We start from the raw sequence: 18,380 nt of genomic DNA, 5'->3' as shown, positions 1-18,380 counted from the left end.
ATATCCAAATAGCCCTTGGCAAAAAAAGTTTCCCCACCCCTGCTATAAACTAATTGTATAGCCTGATAGTTTTCCCTGAGAACAAAGGTTATCAACCAAACTTGTAGCTTCGCTGCAATGCTGCATAACCAATAGTCATTTACCAGCATTCCCTATACATCTACTTTCTACAGACTGACTCACATCCCTAGCAAGCAGGTCATCTTGTCTAAAGTGAAAGATCTAGGAGGTGAGCCTGCCAAAGCAGAATTTCAGGCACAGAGCCATCATTAAAGACAAGATAAGACGCCTGTGCTAAGTGATGAAATACATAAACATGCACAGGTGGAGTTATTAGAAGAGGGTTCTTGGGGGACACAAGTTCAAAGCCTGGCTTAGAGAAACATTAGAGACATGGCTTGGCAAAGTGGGATAAATGGCATTAGTGGGACATAGCACAAGTCAAGTGCTGTTCCACTTTCACACTGAACCTTTCCAGACCCTGTTTTTCTAAGAGTCTCCTTCTCTGTTATGAAAGTTCCAGCCACATAGGACCTATACCCTTTGTGCATCCCTTAGCTACATACAGATGCTTTTGCTGGAGCAATATTGATATTTGTGAGTAGTGAGCAAAGTTTGAGGAGTTTGGGCAGATTCACAAGTGGGTTTTTTTGGTGGAGTCACATACAGGACTTAGGAAGATCTGAGTTCAGATTCCACCTCAGGCCCATACTAGCTCCGTGACCCTGGACAAGTCACTTAACCTATGTGAGCTTCAGTTTCTGCATCTGTAAAAAGAAGGGGGAAGACTAGGGTAACCTCTCACGTCCCTTCCAGCCCTAAATCAATTATCTTGTAATCCATGCAGAAAAAGAAATAAGAAATTTAAGGGACGATAGAAGGTAACCTACCAGAGCATAATCTCATCTTCTTGTTTTATTTAAAAAAAAAAAAAAGAAAAAGAAAAAATGTGAAAAGTCCATCCCTTACTCCTTTTTCTGAACTGAGACCAACCTTTTAATACCTTCTTACCCTTGCAGCTCTCATCTCCTCAGCACCTCTACATAGCATTTCTGAAAGAATAAACTCTTGCCTATACTTCAGAAAATATATATATATATATATATATGTATGTATTTAATATTGATTATATAGTATTCACACTGAGTATAGGGGTGGCCTTGAGTGGCAAAAAGCTTTTGGCAGAGGAAACCAGTCAACAGCCAAATTTACATTAATGGTCTGTCTCATCAGAGCAGGAGCTTAGAATCCCTTTGGAGAAACCACGGACAAGAGCAGCTCAAGTTGTTCAAGGAATCTGACAGAACCAAAATGACTGAATGAAGGGATTTGTCTCCTCACTTTAAAAAGGGACTCTGTTCCCCTTTAGTCCACTTTCGGCTTCAGAGATAGCCCAATCAGAACTTCATTTCCTTCCTTCTGTTTTAAAACAGTACCACTCGCCTGAGGGAAATACCCCGTCTAGGGCAGATTTAGTGGTCCTCAGAATTCTGAAGAAAATAATTCAGCAAGAAAATAAGCAAATAGAGCAGGGCTAATGAGGACACTGTGACCCCTTTGGGGTAACAGAAAATGGCTACTCCCTAAAGGAAAGCAAGGTCAAGTTAGCCAAAGCAGATCAGTAGAACCCAAGGGCCCCCAGTGGCTCTGGGGACCTTGTTAAGCTGAGTTGTGTTTGGGACATTTGGTTGAAATAGAGAGCAGAGAAATAATTGAGATTAATGGAATCCTGACTCTTGTTAGCAGATTGGTCAGAGAACAAAATTAGTTAAACTGTTGACCCATCCCATAAACCATCCCTTACTTACCCCCCCACCCCTTTCATTCTGTCTCCTACAGCAATTCTGTCAATGTATTTCTATATTATTGTGTAGTGTTGTATTTCAGAACTTTCAAGTTCTGGCTATAAGAGCACAAGAAACAGTACCTAAAATGTTAGGTGGGAGAAAGAGAAGAATTAGCCTCTCCTCCTGAAAAGATCACTTACACTGTGCCCTCATTCAAGGAGAGATTTCAGAGGGCTTGAGAAGCTGAGTAGAAAGCTCACTCTTTATTAGTTTATACAGGTCTTCTCAGCTTTCTCTGAATCTATCCTCACTTGTCATCTCTTGCTGCACAGTATATTCCAAGAGATAAAGATACTTAGGTTTTCCCTTTTTTTCTTCCACCAGCTCATTTCACAGATGAAAAAACTGAGGCAAATGGAGTTGTGACTGTCTCAGGGTTACACAACTTGTTAATAGATGAGGCCAGATTTTTAAATCAGAAAAATATCTTCCTCACTCCAGACCCAGCACTGTACCACCTTAGCTGGAGGGAAAGACAGAGACAGAATGAGAAAGAGATTGATCCTTTCCTTTTTTTTTTTTTTTTTAATTCAGTCAAATAATGGATTCAATGATATGGATTGTTCAGTGACTTTTTGGGCATAATTCCAAATTACTTTCCAGGGAGGTTGGACTGATTCACAGCTCATCAACAATGCATTAGTGTGCCATTTTCTCCACAGTTCCCTCCAACAATTGTCATTTTGATTTTTTGTGATCTTTCCCAATCTAATGGCTTCAAGGTACAACCCAAGTTGCTTTAATTTGCAGATCTCTTATTATTGGTAATTCTGAGATTTTTTTCTTTTTTTTTCCACCAACTTTTTATTATTATTATTATAGCTTTTTATTTACAAGATATATGCATGGGTAATTTTTCAGCATTGACAATTGCAAAACCTTTTGTTCCAATTTTTCCCCTCCTCCCCCCCATGGCAGGTTGACCAATACATGTTAAATATATTAAAGTATATGTTAAATAAAATATGTATACATGTCCATACAGTATTTTGCTGTACAAAAAGAATCGGACTTTGAAATAGTGTACAATTAGTCTGTGAAGGAAATCAAAAATGCAAGTGGACAAAGATAGAGGGACTGGGAATTCTATGTAGTGGTGTATACTCATTTCCCAGAGTCCTTTCACTGGGTAGCTGGTTCAGTTTCTGAAGCTTCTTTCAAATGGTTTTCATTTAATATCTTGGACTTCCTGTTTATACTCTTTTGCCATTTATTTAGAGAGAAATGGCTCTTATTCTTACAAATTTTAATCCATTTTTTTATATATCCTAGACATGAAAATTTTTCTGCAAAGATTTTTTTTTCCCAGCTGTTTCCTTTCTAATTTTAACTGCATTGGTTTTATTTGTCCAAAAACTTGGGGGTTTTTGTTGTTGTTGTTGTTGTTGTTGTTGTTGTTGTTGTTGTTGTTTTTTACAAAATCAAAATTGTTCATCGTATTTTCCATGAATATATTTGCTTTGTTTCATTGTGAATTCTTAATAGTTAACAAAAGAATATTCTCTACTTGTTCCTATTGTATCTAAACCATATATCTATTTGGAAATAATCTTTGTATATGGTATAATATGGCAATCTATGCCAAACTACTTTCCCAGCAGCTTTTATCAAATAATGACTCTACCCCAGGAGTTGGGGGCTTAGTCTCTAAACATTGCAAAGAGTTGCTTCTGTCCATGGTTTTTCATTAAATTTGTGCAGTCCATCAAGCCTCAAGAATCTTATTTAATCTTCCAGTAATAAGTTAGATTTGAAGAGGTTCTCATAATCCATATTCTCAGAGGCCTTGCTTCATTGTGAATAAATCTTTTCTTGCTGTATTTTGATTAATAGTATAAAAGTATAGAACATTTCAATTTTTTTTTTTAATTCTCCAGTTTTTTTTCCCCACCCTCCAGTGGGGCAAGAGATGGTTCTATGTGGATATGTTAGGGCTAAGACAAAAAGAACCTCCTTTCCAGAATAAAGGCTAGGAAAGATTTTCAGTGATCAGAAGTCAGCAACATCATTGTGAGGAGATAGATTCAGACAATGCCATCATGAGAGTAGCAAGGCAGACAGTAAGGGAATCCTCTTGGAGAGATCCATCGGATCCATGTGGGTAGATGCTAATACCTCTTCCCCCAGGCAGAGTATGAGAGAAAGTGAAGAGAGGTGCTAATCTTTTGGTTTTTTAATCAGTGGCTATAACTGTCAGGCTTATCAGATTTGCAGATCACAAGGCTGGGAGGGATAGCAGTTGCTCTGAGTGAAGTAGTTGGTATCCCAATAGATTAGACAGGCTGAAATGATGGGCCGGGTCTAATTAAATGAAATTTACTAGGAACAGATGAGTACAGTCCTACAAGTATATGCAAAACCAAAATGGCAAGAATGTGGTTCAGGCTATATGTGGGGAAACAATGTGCCATACTAGTCAAAAAAGCTTAACACAATCTTAGTTTAATGTGCATTAAAGGAGAGAGAATAACCCCAAGAGAGGCGATAGTTCTGAAGTCTGCCCTGACCTTACTACACCTATAGAATGGTGTTCAGCTCTAGATTCCTCTCAAGTGAGCACAGGTCTACCACCTGAGTCTCCAGAGTCTTACCAGCACCGTGCCAGCTGGGTATGAGTCGTGGTGGAAGGAGAGCTAAAACGGAAAGAAACCAAGACCACCTGAAATAGAGGCTGGTACCCCAGCTGCTGTCCCTGCTTGATAGTTTTCACTTCTAGAAACCATAGATCTGGAAGAGAGGAATAAGCTCAAGGGTGTGCTGTACTCTGCTGCCTTCCCTTGTACCTGGTTGAAAAAGAAATCGTATTCCCATTCCAAACATATTCTGTGCTGCCAAAGGCAGCCAAACCAACTGTGATTCTGCCCCCTCTGCTCACCATGTTGGTGAGGGAACCTACCTCTCCGTACTTCTGAGTCATCACTGCTGGCTGCACTCACCAAAGTCAGTTTCTCATGTGTGTCTCCAAGCTAGGTCAGCTGTGGAAGTGGCAGCCACAGGGATACTCTCACCCTAGAGAGTTGCCTGGCAGAGTCCATCTCTGCTCCACATGACACTGGTTCCTCCCAGGAGACTGCTTTCTATCTTAGCAGCTCTACAGTTGATTCTCCTGCTGATGGGCCAGGAACCCTGAGTGCCTACCTCAAAGCAGCTTTTTCCAGGAGGGTCTGAGATAAAGAAGACCAAGAATCGAAGTCAATGAAAAGTATAGCAAATGGGAACACTGAGGTTCAGAGCTGTCCTCTGAAAGTATTGGAACAGGTTCTTGGATCAGCTGTTGGCATCAGATGCCTACAAAGAAAAGTTCTGTATTTGAATTTGCCTGGTTGGCAATTCATTTTTCTTTTTTGAACTCAGAACAAAGTCTTGTCCGTATCACCAATTATTCATTCTGATCTTCTGTGAAGCAAAAAAAAAAAAATTTCTTCCCATTTCCACCTGGATCTAGAACTAGATAAGAGCCAAAGTTAGTTCTGCTATATCTGGGAGGCCTCAGCCATGGAGAGAAGGAACACCATCTGGAGGCCACCTGACCTGAATGAGAGCAGCTTTTATTCTTAATCTTAGGCAAAAACAACTTTGCACGGCTAGAGGACCTTTGGGAGCTGCTAAAGCCCGCAAGTACATGCATACTGAGGTACTTGTCGTATATACAGATGGAGCCAGCCAAGTTCAAGCCAGCCAGGGTCCCCTAAGCCATACCAAGGATAGGAAGGGTTAAGACTCACTACTGGCCTCCAGCCTCGGGTTTTCCTAGGAAGATGAGCAGTCTGCTTTCCTTATTGTCTGCACCAAAGGAACAGATTGCATCAGTTTGTAAACTCTGTTACCGCTTGCAAAGGCCTGGAGTCAGCAGGCTTTCATTTCCCGGCAGATGAGGACGCTGCTGATCAGCTTGGCTGCTACATCTCTGCCTCCAGCAGGGCTCAGGAGCCTCCCCATCATCCTGATCCTCCTTCTGCATGTGGGGAAAAGGCACACGAGTAAAAAGAGTATCAGGCTTCCCACAGACAGACCCCACTCAACTTCCCAGCCATCAGGATCCAGAACCCGAGGTCCCTTCTGAGCCCTGTGCCAGGCCACGCTTGGCTGCCGAGCCTTCCAGGATCTGGCTTACTCCAGAGTTTGGATGTCAGAAAGGCGGCTGTATACATAGGCAGCTAGCTATATGCCCTGGGCTTCCAGGAGTCAGCTGCTCCAGCAGCCATGAGGAATTTGGGCAGAGGCTGCTCATTGAGAGCCACAGTGACGCTGCTGCCTGCTCTCACCTCCCCACCTCTTCCTCCCTGAGCTGTCGGCCCGGACCACTTCTCGCTTGGGTCCCAAGAAGCCTTTCCGAGGAGCTACCTCTCTGGCTACCAGATTGTTCCATTATCTCCTCAAAGTAATTGAGGTAGGCTTTGCAGCTCACTGCCGGCCAGGTCTCATATTATGGCCATAGGCTGTAGTAGTCATATAAGGTTAAATTCAGCATTCGGCGTAGTTCCTTAGCATGCTCCCTTAAGCTGCGTGATGTCTCTCCTGCCCAGTTCCATTACAGGGTGGTCCCTCTGCATACTTGATACGAAGCTGGCAATCTGAAATAGATGCAAGAGTTCTCTCTCTTTCCCCATCCTAGGCCCCTTTCTGCATTACCTCCTTCTGTCCTCCTGCCCTCCCCTGTCCTCATTCCATTGCTTCTTTCCTGGTAGCTCACCAGTGCTCCTATTAGGCCTAGGGCCTTTAAGCAAAGCAGATCTCACTGACTCCTCTCCTCTATACTGCAGTTCAGTTTAGCAGATACTTTTTTCACAACCGCTATTCACAAGAAAGAAACATAAAGACTGTATTTTCTGTCTTCAAGGAGCTAACAGTCGAATGGGAGAGATGAAACATATATAACAAAAATATAGATTAGTGCATTATAAATACCCAAGAGGGATGCAAAATGCTGTAAGAGCTTTGAGAAGGGAAAAAAAAAAGTCATGTCTAATTGGCTGGATCAAGTAAAATAGAGCATTTGTCGATCTTCAAGGAGTAGGATTTCAACACACATTTCTATTGGGGAATATGAGCAAAGGCACAGAACTTAGTTGGGATATAAAGTAATGAGTTCTGTGAGGACAGAAAAAGGAGATTGGTACCATGATATGGAGAGCCTTGAATGCCAGGTAAGGAGTTTAAATTTTATTCAGGCAGTATGGACGTTGCTGTTTTCTTCTTCCTATGAATACCCATCCACAGCTTCTTACTCATATAATTTCTCACATCATCCACTTACCCTTTTGCGCCAGCCCTCATCATAGTCTTTGTTTGCCTACCTACATCTCTATTCCACCTTGCTTGCTAGATAATAATAAATAATAATTAGTATTTACATGGTACTTTAAGGTTTACAGAGTATTTTGCAAATATCTCATTTTATCCTATAGCAGGTGTAGGTTTAAGAATTATTTAAGTCAAGAACAGAGCCAAATAATATATAGAAATAACTCAGATCCTAGTACTGGTAGGAAATTCAACTTCCCCAGATCTTAGACTTGTTTGTGATCCCCAAAATGTTAATTGAGCTGTTGTACCTCAGCTGTACTTGCTCCAGTATCCTGTGTATCTAGTTCTTTCCTTGTAACTCTCACAGGTCTTTAAGGATAATGGAGAATCCCCATCAGCTGTTTTCCAGGGATCCTGGAGTTGCCACTGGGTAATTTCCAAAGGTGCCTCAGGCATTTTGCATAGTTCAAATATAGTTCCTGCTATATGAGTGGGAGAGATTACTTCTGTCTTCCTGACAGAAGAGGGGAAAGGGGATAGGGTGAATCTGTAAGCATGATCGGATGGCTTTCCCATTGGACCATATCCTGATATGGTATAGAGCACATAGACCTGTTCTCTGATCCTTATCCCCATCCTTTTGTATCCAGATCCAGATCAATTGGCCTTTAGTATCTGTGACATTCTTACTTTCTGGACTTTTAGTGTGGCTGCTTTCAGTCAGTGATTATTCCACAGTTTCATAGGTCACTAGGCAGAGGCTGCAGGAGACCCATTCACAATAGTTATACTTTATCTGATACTTGTGCCCGTGAAACGCTTGGGCCTTGAGGCAGAAGAAGAGTTAGGATTACTGAATGGGGCTCTGGGAATTGTGGCAATCTTGATGTGTACCTCATGTCCTGCCACAGGGCAAGGTGGTTATCCTTTCTCTAGCACTTTACATTTCAGTACCTGTTCCCTAGAGGTTTAGGAATGATGAGCTAAGAAGTATAGGACTTGTTAACAGACAGCTCTGCAAAGGAGCAGAGATTTCAGAGTTCTTTTTCTCATCTTGACTATTCTTTGCTACCAAAGATGAAGGACATAGCCCCCTGATATTCCACTTTATTTCTTTGAGTAAAAAACTGATTCTGTTCATATTTCCCATAAAGGAAGAAAACAATACTAGTCTGAGTGAAATAGACATCCAAAACCCAGGAAGGGAAAGGGAATTATGTGGATTAGGGGCACGTGTGTTTGAGGATGACTGTGCTTAGAATTTGTTTCTGAAAAGGAAAGTTATAGAGAATGACATTGAAAACCCTATTACTATTAGGTTTTATATCTCCAGCCAGCAAAAAGGCTAGGGCCTTTTCCCCTCTAGGAGGCAGGGGTAAGATCAGAGTAAAACAGCCTCACTCAGTGGACACAAAGGTATATGCCATACCCAGATTCAAGAATCTCTTCCTCAGTAATTAGGAGAAACCCAAATTAACAGCCTGTGCCGTTTGTATTAATTTGGTAAATAAGCCAGAACAATTTCATTAGTGGCACATTAATGTGCTTGGGAGCAGGAGGATGTCTCCTACTGTGAGGCAGCAGAGCCTGTACATTGTCACCTCCAGGAGAGCATTTGGGGGTCAGGCCCAGCTCATTGCCTCTAACCCCAGCCCTTTTGTTCTTCCTATGTGGCTAAGAGATGGCTCCCAGCCACCATAATAGAGGTAGACCCTGGGTTATAAGGAGTAATTGTATCAATGCAAAAACGCATTGACTCACTGACTCAATAGATTGAATTGTTTTTTATAGGGGACAGAGAGGAGATAAGAAAGGGCAATAGAGAATGGGTGGATGGTTGAGGTTTCCCAAAGAGTTTCCAATTCAGAGAAAGGTAGACCTGAGAAATAAGTGTAAGGTGAATTCTATAGCTTTAAAAAGTCACATTTAGATTTTTCCCTGTGCCAAAGGGAAATATAACAGAGTGGCTGTGGCTGGATTGGTACTGTCCTATAGGCAACTGTATTAAAGAGACAACAAAGATTGGGGGCCAGTCTGGTTAACCAGTAGGCAGCCTTAAATAGATATGGATTGCTTACCACAGACCATTTTACTACGAGTTGAGAAGAAATATAAGATCCAACACTGGGCACTCATTAGATGTTTGTAAGATCTGCCTGTTCTCAATCAAACAAGGGGCAGAAGGAGTAACACAGTAAGTAAGTAAACCTAGAAGCCCTGCCTTTAGATATACCAAATTGAGCTTTCCATTGTGGGTCTTGACTTCTTGCTTCTAGTCTAACCGGAGACTCACTTGTCATTTTCTTTAGTATAAAGCCTCCTGTTTGCCTTCCTATCAGAGTAACTCAAAAGACTCACATCCTTTTCCTAGAACATTGTACAATGTGTCTGACTGTTCATCTCAGCTTCTGTACGAATGGAAAGCTATGTCCCCCCAGAGAGATGAGGCAGAGGAAGAAGGTGATAGAGTAGAGCTACCATCTGTCCTATGTTGAAGCTGCTTGCAATCTCCTGGTCATATTAGCCCATATATTCTCTCTCTCTCTCCCTTCCTCCCCCTCCTCACTCTTTCATCTCTTTCTCCCTCTCTCTCTCCCCCACACACATATACTATACACACACACACTTTCTCTCTCCTTTGTTCCTTCCTCTCTCTTTCTTTTCCTCCCTCCTTCCCTTCTTCCTTCCCTCTGACCCTCTCTCTCTCTCTTTCTCTCTCTCTCTCTCTTTCTCCTCTTCCCCCTCCCCTCACCCCCAAGCTTTTTACGCCCTTATCCTCACCTTTCTTGCCCTCTTCCTCTATGGGTCTCTGTCTGCTGTCTATCTCTCTCATACTCTTTCTCCCCCAGTCCCCTCCCTCTCTCCCTCTCATGCATGTATTGCTCATTCTCAGGCCATCTGGCTACCTATGGGAATCACACATACTCTTATCTGACACCAGAAAGAGAAGCAGTCCTGTCACATGCCATTGTATATAGCCTCTAAAGGAGACCACCATTTCCAGAGTTCATGCACCCTACTCCTGTTGATACTTTCCGTCTGAGCTAATAATAGTAAAAAGGCCATATAGATATACTGTGCGTTAGAGGAAGAAGAATGTTCTTTGATATACTGGGGCTTGTCCTATTCATTTAATAAATTCCATATTTTCCATTAGCTTTCCCTAAAAACCAGACAATCCTCATTTCCATTAAACAACATTTTTGAATCCTACTTAAGCTATTTACTTGAATGGATAACCCAGGACAAGTTGGTTAACTTCTTTTAGCATCAGTTTTCTTATCTTTAAAATGTCAGTGATAATTGTACTTAAAACAGGGTGAGAGCATAGAAAATAGGTGGAGATTATATACCATAAGGTATGTATGTCAACTACTTTGTCCAAAGTACTGGACTAGGTATTATTGAGGCTATAAAGATGGTTTGATTTACTCCCATCCTGCAGAGAGCTTAAAAGTTATTAAGGAAAGAAAACCCAAACACACAGATGAAAGATGACATGTACCAGGAGACAGATGAAATACTTTAAGGGTTCATAAAGGGGAAGACTTTTTTTAGGATATCAAGGAATCAAGGAAAGGTTTATGAAGGAAATGACCTTTGAGCAGGAATAGCATGTCAACAAGCTGAGATATGGAGCAAGGGCATTCTGGGGAAAAGAGACAAGTTTTAGTAAAGATGTAAAAGACAGGGTAGGGGGATGAAAAGCATATTCAAGATAAATCAAGAAGTGCAATCTAGCACAAAAGATATATGTTAGAGATTAGTGAGAATTAAGGCTAGGAACATAAGTTGGGTTGAGTTGTAAGACACCTTGTTTGCCGAAATAGAGAATATGAACTTTCTTTATTAAGTTAGTAGTATGTAAACAATGATAACTTTCAGGTGGGGAAAATGGTGTGATGAGAGCATTAAATCAGGCTTCAAAAATCTCATACATTGCTCCATAAAACTTGAAGTGGTTCACGCAGGCTGACTTCTGCCCCAAAACTTCAAAACTGAGGGGTGGCAGTATATAGAAAAAAAGTAATACTAAGCCACAAACCTGTAGAGGAATTGTCCCATAGGGCCAAAGGCAAGAAGTTGCACCTTCTCCTTCCACTTCGCTTGCCTCTGGCTTTACTTGGGGTCTGTGGTTTGATTGAGAAAACCACAGCAGTAGAGGCAGTAATAAAAAAGGAAATAATAGTAGCCCATGGGTGACAGCTTTATATCCTCCTGCAGCCCACTTCAGCCCAGTGCCAAAGCTTTTTTCTTGAGTAGCTGGCTGGGCTCAGAGACTTGTCAGGCACAAGTTAGCATATTGATTGCAGGCAGGAAAAGACTGGTTTAGTGCCAGGGTGGGCCCTACCTATTAAGAAAGAACTGGGAAGTTCCCAAAGGCCATTGGTCCTTTCATGAGGCTTGCTGTTTCTGAGAGCCAAGCACTCTGGGTCTTGTCTCAAAAGGGAATGATGTAAATTTGAAGTTGGTGACGATAGAAACTGCCTGGTGACTTTTTCATTAGAGGCAATGGGATTATGGCCAGCTTTTTCCCTGTACAGCTTTGTCTCTCAGTACTGATCTTTAAGAGTCTAGATCTGGGATTCTCAATCAGAGGTTTAGGAAAAGGTGCTAATTAATGGGACTCTGAATAGAATAGCAGATTTCAGAAGAGAACTTGGATAGCAGAAATTATATCTTTGCTTTCACTGACCTTTGGATTCCTTTGTTTTATTTTTCTTTAAAAAACATCATTCATAAAGGAATCCTTAGGCTTCACCAAACTGCCAAAAGGGATCCATCCATGATACAAAAATGGTCTGAAGCAGTAGTGCCCAAGGGCTCGTAGAAGATGTCTAACAATCTTAGCATGCAGTACTACCTCAGAGCTGCTGCTACTACTGCTATTTCCAGGCATATACCTCTAGTGAGCCATGATGATTGTGCCAAGGATGCAATAGGAGTCCCAGTTTTCTTAGGAAAGGCCCAAGAGAGCCTTGTTTATATTGGCTAGAAGCTGGAAAATGAATGGATGTCCATTAATTGGAGAATGGTTGGGTAAATTGTGGTATATGAACGTTATGGAATATTATTGTTCTGTAAGGAATGACCAGCAGGATGAATACAGAGAGGACTGGAGAGACTTACATGAACATATGAACATGAGTGAAATGAGCAGAACCAGGAGATCATTATATACCTCAACAACGATACTTTTTGAGGATGTATTCTGATGGAAGTGGATTTCTTCAATAAAGAGAGCTAATTCAGTTTCAACTGATCAAGGATGGACAGAAGCAACTACACCCAGAGAAAGAACACTGGGAAATGAATATAAACTGCTTGCATGTTTGTTTTACTTCCCAGGTTATTTATACCTTCTGAATACAATTCTCCCTGTGCAACAAGAGAACTGTTCGGTTCTGCACACATATATTGTATCTAGGATATACTGTAATCTATTCAACATGTAAAGGACTGCTTGCCATCTGGGGGAGGGGGTGGAAGGAGGGAAGGGAAAAATCAGAACAGAAGTGAGTGCAAGGGATAATGCTGTAAAAAATTACCCTGGCATGGATTCTGTCAATAAAAAGTTATTTAAAAAAAAAAAAAAAAAAAAAGGAAAGGCCCAAGAAAGAGACAGAGAGCCCCTCTTCTTCCTGTTACTTCATTGGCATTCCATGTGGAGAGGAGCTGTTGGGGGAATGGGAGGGAAATGTTATCCACTGGTTGACAAAGCCCAGCAATGAAAAGATAATCTCCACATTCCCTATTTCTCCCATCTCATTCTTCCCCACCATCATCTTGAAATCATAGCCATTCAAATGGAAAATCTCTTCAATCTTGAACTAAATGTTAGAAGGAAAGGTTAAAAGCTGCTTTTTAGCATTAAGGAAGGCACCATAAGGAGGCTCATGAGTGTGACATTCCTATCTCTGATCCTCTACTGAATTCTGTGCCACCATTTAAGGGCTAATAACTGCTTTCTGAGCAGCAATTCTTCTCTTCCCCTCCTCTTATCTCCCCTACCCCCCTTTACCGCCTCCAATTTGGATCCCTCTTGTGAGATAATTGCCAGTAGAAAAGAGAGGAAATGCATATCTAATAGTCTGTGCTTCTTTTCTTTTATTGCATGAGGCTTTGTTGGAGCCAGGTAGTTTAGCATAGTGGGAATGCTAGAAAGTGACTGGCTTTCCATTCAGGATCCTGGCAGGACTCACCCCTCAGTATGGAGCCTTAGATGAGATAAAGGAAAATAGACAGCTGGGTTTGTAGAATGATCAGTGTAGTCCACTTGAGGTCTTGATCCCCTTGAAAGGGGAGCTGGAATGTATTTGAAGAGGAAGAGGTTAATACTGAACCAAAGAAAACTAGTAGTATTTGTCAAAGATAAAAAGGAAAAACTTTCCGGTAGGGACTAGTCAGTCAGTAAGTATTTTTTAAGCATCTATTAGGCACTATGCTAAGCAGTGATGATACAAAGAAAGGCCGAGACAGTCCCTACCCTCAAGGAGGTTATAGTCTAATAGAGGAACCAGGAGAGAAGGGTCTCCTAATTATATGAACTAAACTATATTCCATTATTCACATAATTATAATATTTAAAAGATTAGCTATCATTATGTATAAAATGTAGAGATGAAAGTCTGGTGGTTGTCTGGTCGGCGGAACGCAGGTTTCATCTAAGGCTCTTTCCCCTTGACCTTTGGTAGGCATCAAGGTAGGCTCTTCCCTCTCAGACAGAGAGTAATCATATCCCTGTGCAAAAAGCTTCCCAAAATCCTGGTGGATCCTGGGTTGCCCCATGACCCACGCTGCTGCCACTGCTGGCTCTGTCCCAGGCACCAGTGAATTCTCAGGTATTTAGACATTCATTTTATTGTTTAATCGAGCTTGAAGCCATTTAAATTAATACAAGTTTTTACACTTGGCAGCAAAGGCTTTTATGGCCCCCTTTAGTGGACTGAGAAGGGAGGTGAGAGGAGAGTCAGGAGAGAAATACAAAATGAGCTAGGCTCTCAAATGAGAGGGAAATAGTCATTGAGGGGAAGGGCATGTATCTGAGGCCTTTGCTCACAGTGGACATTGTGAGTTGTGACTCTGTTATTTAGTATTACTCCTAACATTGTACCTCCTTGGATACCAAGTGGATGAAGCTATTTCTAGAGTAGGAGAAAGAAGCCAGTACGCTACGTAGGGTGCCCAGAGGAATTATTTAGACCTGACCTCTCACCAACCAGCACAAATGCCTTCTCTGGGCCCATGACCTGGGCAAATGGTTACATTAGAGGGCACTTGCCATTGCTGACACCTAGGTCCTGTGCCATCTATGAGTACAGTGCACAGGATTATAAGATTTTTATGTGTAAAGGACCCTAAAGATCACCTAGTCCCACTCAGTCTGTCTTCCTCCTATTCCTGCCTGGCATTCATGGCAACCACTTTAATTACCTTCATTAAAAATTCATTCATTCAACTCCTCCAGGCAAAGCACTGCCTCCCCAATCCTCAGGGACAGCCAGGTTCCCTAAGGGCCCACTTGTCTTTCTGCTGCAGAGCTGGAGGTGGGAGCTGAAGAAGGGTGGTAGCCAACACCAGCCATGTTCCTCAGCCTTTCTCTCTGTCAGTCTCAAAGCACAATATTTGCCACCCTAAGGCAAAATCACTGCTGTGTCCAGAAACCTGAACTTTCCCTGCCCTCTGTTCTTCAAAGAGCCTCGTAGTGGACTAAGATTGCTTCACCCCTTGAAGCCCCAAGTTTATGGCAGAGTGATGGGAAGGTCTTGGATGGAAAGGCATGGTACAGGGATGGGGAACATCTGCCCTGCAGGCCATGTAAGGCCTGTAAAATCATTTGCTAAGGCAAACTGCAGGAGATGATAAGCTGAACGCTAGGTACAACAACCTCCTACTGCTTGAGTTCTACATGTTGAGGATTTTGTATGGCCCAGGAATATTTATAAATATCCAAATGGCCCTGGGCAGGAAAAAAGGTTTCCCATCCTTGGTTTAGTGGATGTCCTGGTTGTCTGACATTCCATCTGGGGATTCCCAGGCCGTAGGGAAACAAAGAAAGTTTCCAACAAGCTTCCTGTTAAGGAGACACAGATGGCCTGTAGCCCAGGGGCAAGAAAGAGGGGTTCCTTGATGACATGATTTTGGGCTGTGAAGTCATGTGTCCTAGCTTTAGAGGGAAGGGCAGTGTTTCTAGCCCTGGTATTCCCCAGCCTGCCGCATCCTTGCCCACTTACTCTTTCGTACAGCAGATTCAGTCAGATCCCAGGTTATGAAGAAAGAGCACAGTGTCTACTGCACACACTGGATAGTTTCTTGCCTTTCACCATGCATCAGCCCGGTGCCCCAGAGCCATCCCTTTGCTGACTCGGTCCCTTCTCTGTGTCCCCAGGTGGAAGTGGAGGTGGAGAGCATGGATAAGGCTGGCAACTTCATCGGCTGGCTGCACGTCGACGGTGCCAACCTGTCCGTCTCCCTGGTGGAGCACGCGCTCTCCAAGGTTCACTTCACGGCCGAGCGCAGCTCCTACTACAAGTCCTTGCTGTCTGCCGAGGAAGCCGCCAAACAGAAGAAAGAGAAGGTGAGCGGTCACGGGCCGGGGCGAGGGGGGGGGAAGGGGGGAGCTGCAGCCCCTGGTGTGGGAAACCGGGCAGCTGCTTTGTCCTCTCTGCCTGTTGTAGGGCCGGGAACTTAATCCTGCGAGGGAGAGTAAGATCATCTTATCCTATTCCTTCATTTTACAAAATCCCGGAGAGATGAATGGCCTGCCCAGGGTGGCAGAGCTAGGAGTTCCAACTCGGACCTTCCGACCCCAGAGACAGTGCTCTTTTCCCTAGGAGGTCACATCCAGGGAAAGAAACCATTTTGAGCTGGAACCTCAGCTCGATGGCTTGGGGTGGAGTTCTTTCTTGCCCCTGACAAGCTGGGACTGACCAGCAAGACCTGGAGTTAGCAGGTGGAGTTAAAAAGTTTCTACTACAGGCGACTCTGACGCCTCTGCACGCCGTAAGGGAGCCCTGACTTTAAAGGCCGGGCCAGGGGCGCCCAGCATAGGCAGGTCCCACAGCTGGAATGGCGTAGGTGGGGGGGACCCTAAATCTAGCTTCTCAGTGGGCCAAGCTCACTGAGCCCAGGCAGGCTCATCGCCAGGTTGGTCGTAGGATAAAGATTTTGTTTTCCCCCAAAACAATTCTCAGTCATCTACTAAATTGCAGTGGATTTCTGGTTGGTGTCAGCGGGGCAGATACCCACACCTACAGAACTACGGATCTTTGAAGTTACATCAGTAAGCCCTTTGCCGAGGCAGGGACAGCCACAGAGGGAGCCATCTGCTTGGGTCAGACAGGAGTCTCCTCTTAACTTCTTATCCAGGACATTGAGTCATTCTGCCCCAGGTGCAGCTGTCGTTCATGGTTTAGCTCAAGAATGCTCATTTAGTCTTTGTAACAATAAGGCATTTGGAGTGAGAAGATGGATTAACAATGGGGGCTGAGCCCCCATGAGGGAGAGAAAGAGGGGATCCTTGTACTTTTACCAGACCCCTGTCTTCTCCAGGATTCCTTGGATAGCCCAGAGCCCTCATTTGAATCTGCTTCACATTACCCCGCCGCTGGGAAGCCCATTTTGGAAGCTACCCCCGGAGAGACATAAACCTGTTAGGATGGCAGATTTACAGTATATCAGCCTCTGCAGATACTGCATTGAAGAGATGGGGGATGGGTCAGGAAGCATTTTTGGGAAACAAATTGTCGATTAAAGAACAAAGTACTTGGGTGATGGGAGCCAGCCTTCCCTACCCCCACCTACCCTCTCCAAAACCCTGGCAGTGGTTGACTTACAGCCCAGCACTGATAATGGGGATAAATCAATCGGCCACCAATTTGTCAGGGTTTCTCTGTGCTTGAGGAGGATTTTGTAGGACAGGCGTGCTGAGCCATAAATTTGTTCCAGGAATAAATGTTTCCTTCCCTATGGGGGTAATCATCTGGTTCCACGTCTCCAATTCCCAGAGTGGGGCCTGCTTACCTAACTAAAGGCAGGGGTTCCTCTGCTCTTTTTTTCATTTCTCCCTATAAAAGATTCCTTCCTTTATCTCTTTCTGCCTTTATCTTTCGTCCCCCATGGAATTGGTTTTTTCCCCTTAAACTTCTCTCTTTCCTCCTCATTCCTGCCTTTCCTCCCAAATCACCCATCTACCCACCTAGAATAAGCCAAATAAACAGATTTTTTGGAAGTTGAGGAAAGCAATATTAAATTGCAGTTCAGAAATCATCCAAGATAATAGTGAGGTATGAGAGACCATGAGAGATTCCCCATAATCACTTTGTGATACAAGCCAACTTTCTGTACACAAATAAATACCCCTCAACTAGGAAAGGATTTTCCATCTTTTTTTGTTGTGGCTCTTGAAAAGAAAAAAAATTATTTGAAATGCATGAGAGCTGGTGCTTTGGATGCTGAGAAGTGAAGGATGGTGAGATGGGAGAAATTGAAAGACTAGAATATCTTGTTTTATTCTCCAAAGCCCAGTTTCCCAAACATCCTCGTTTTCCTGCCCCGCCACCTTCTCTAAACATGTGGAGGCGGGGCTTAGCAGGTTTTCTTTCCCTCTTCGTTGTTTCTTTATCAGTTTAAAGAGACTTCTTAAAGCATGTCAGATTAAACCAATTAGGAGTAAACGTGTCCATTTAATTTTCCTTTAAACCATTGAGGCTTCATTAAACGCTTTCATTTACTAGGGAAAAAAAAAAAAAGGCATTTTCTGCCATATAAAAAACCCTGTCTTTTCTGCTGCATATTCTAAGTTCCCAAGACGGAGATGAGAGTTGGTTGATATGTTTAGGTAAGTGCCACGTCAGCAGAGGTTGAAGTCCTCTCTGAGTAGTCACGATGAGTAGTATGAGCAGCAAACACCCATTTTCAAGACCCAGATTCAAAAACAGCCTCTCCTTCTGTCACTCCCACTCAGCCACTTCCTCGCTGCCCACTGCAGATGGAAACCGTTCTCCAGACCTCTTGAGCCAAGAGTAGGAGAGGCCAGGCCCTCCAGGCTTAAGCCAGTGGGGGATGAAGGGAGCACAGCCCGTGCCAGGTGTTGGGCTCAGGCGTCATTATTTACTCTAAAGTAGATTGGCTCAACGAGCCCAAGTCATCATTTGCTGTTGCCCTTTGATAAAGCCAGGAAGTCATCGGTGATTAATTACTTAGATTGAATGTTTTTATTTCAGGCCAGTTAAAGAGCAGGGCCTCCCTCCCTGTGCCAGGGGCTGCTCTCCTTCTACCTTCTAC

General features: G+C 43.2%; 1 protein-coding gene across 1 annotated transcript in view; it reads left to right on the top strand.

Annotated features, from left to right (window-relative positions):
- The window catches only part of SND1 (staphylococcal nuclease and tudor domain containing 1), a 499,624-nt gene that overhangs the window by 461,399 nt on the left and 19,845 nt on the right, over positions 1-18,380 (top strand). The window contains exon 17 of the mRNA XM_051963240.1: positions 15,484-15,672. Within this exon, the coding sequence (XP_051819200.1) occupies positions 15,484-15,672 (189 nt within the window). The remainder of the gene's footprint in view (positions 1-15,483; positions 15,673-18,380) is intronic.

This window comes from Antechinus flavipes, chromosome 5, assembly GCF_016432865.1.
Source record: "Antechinus flavipes isolate AdamAnt ecotype Samford, QLD, Australia chromosome 5, AdamAnt_v2, whole genome shotgun sequence".
Classification (NCBI taxonomy): domain Eukaryota; kingdom Metazoa; phylum Chordata; class Mammalia; order Dasyuromorphia; family Dasyuridae; genus Antechinus; species Antechinus flavipes.
This window is presented reverse-complemented; position numbering and strand designations above follow the sequence as displayed.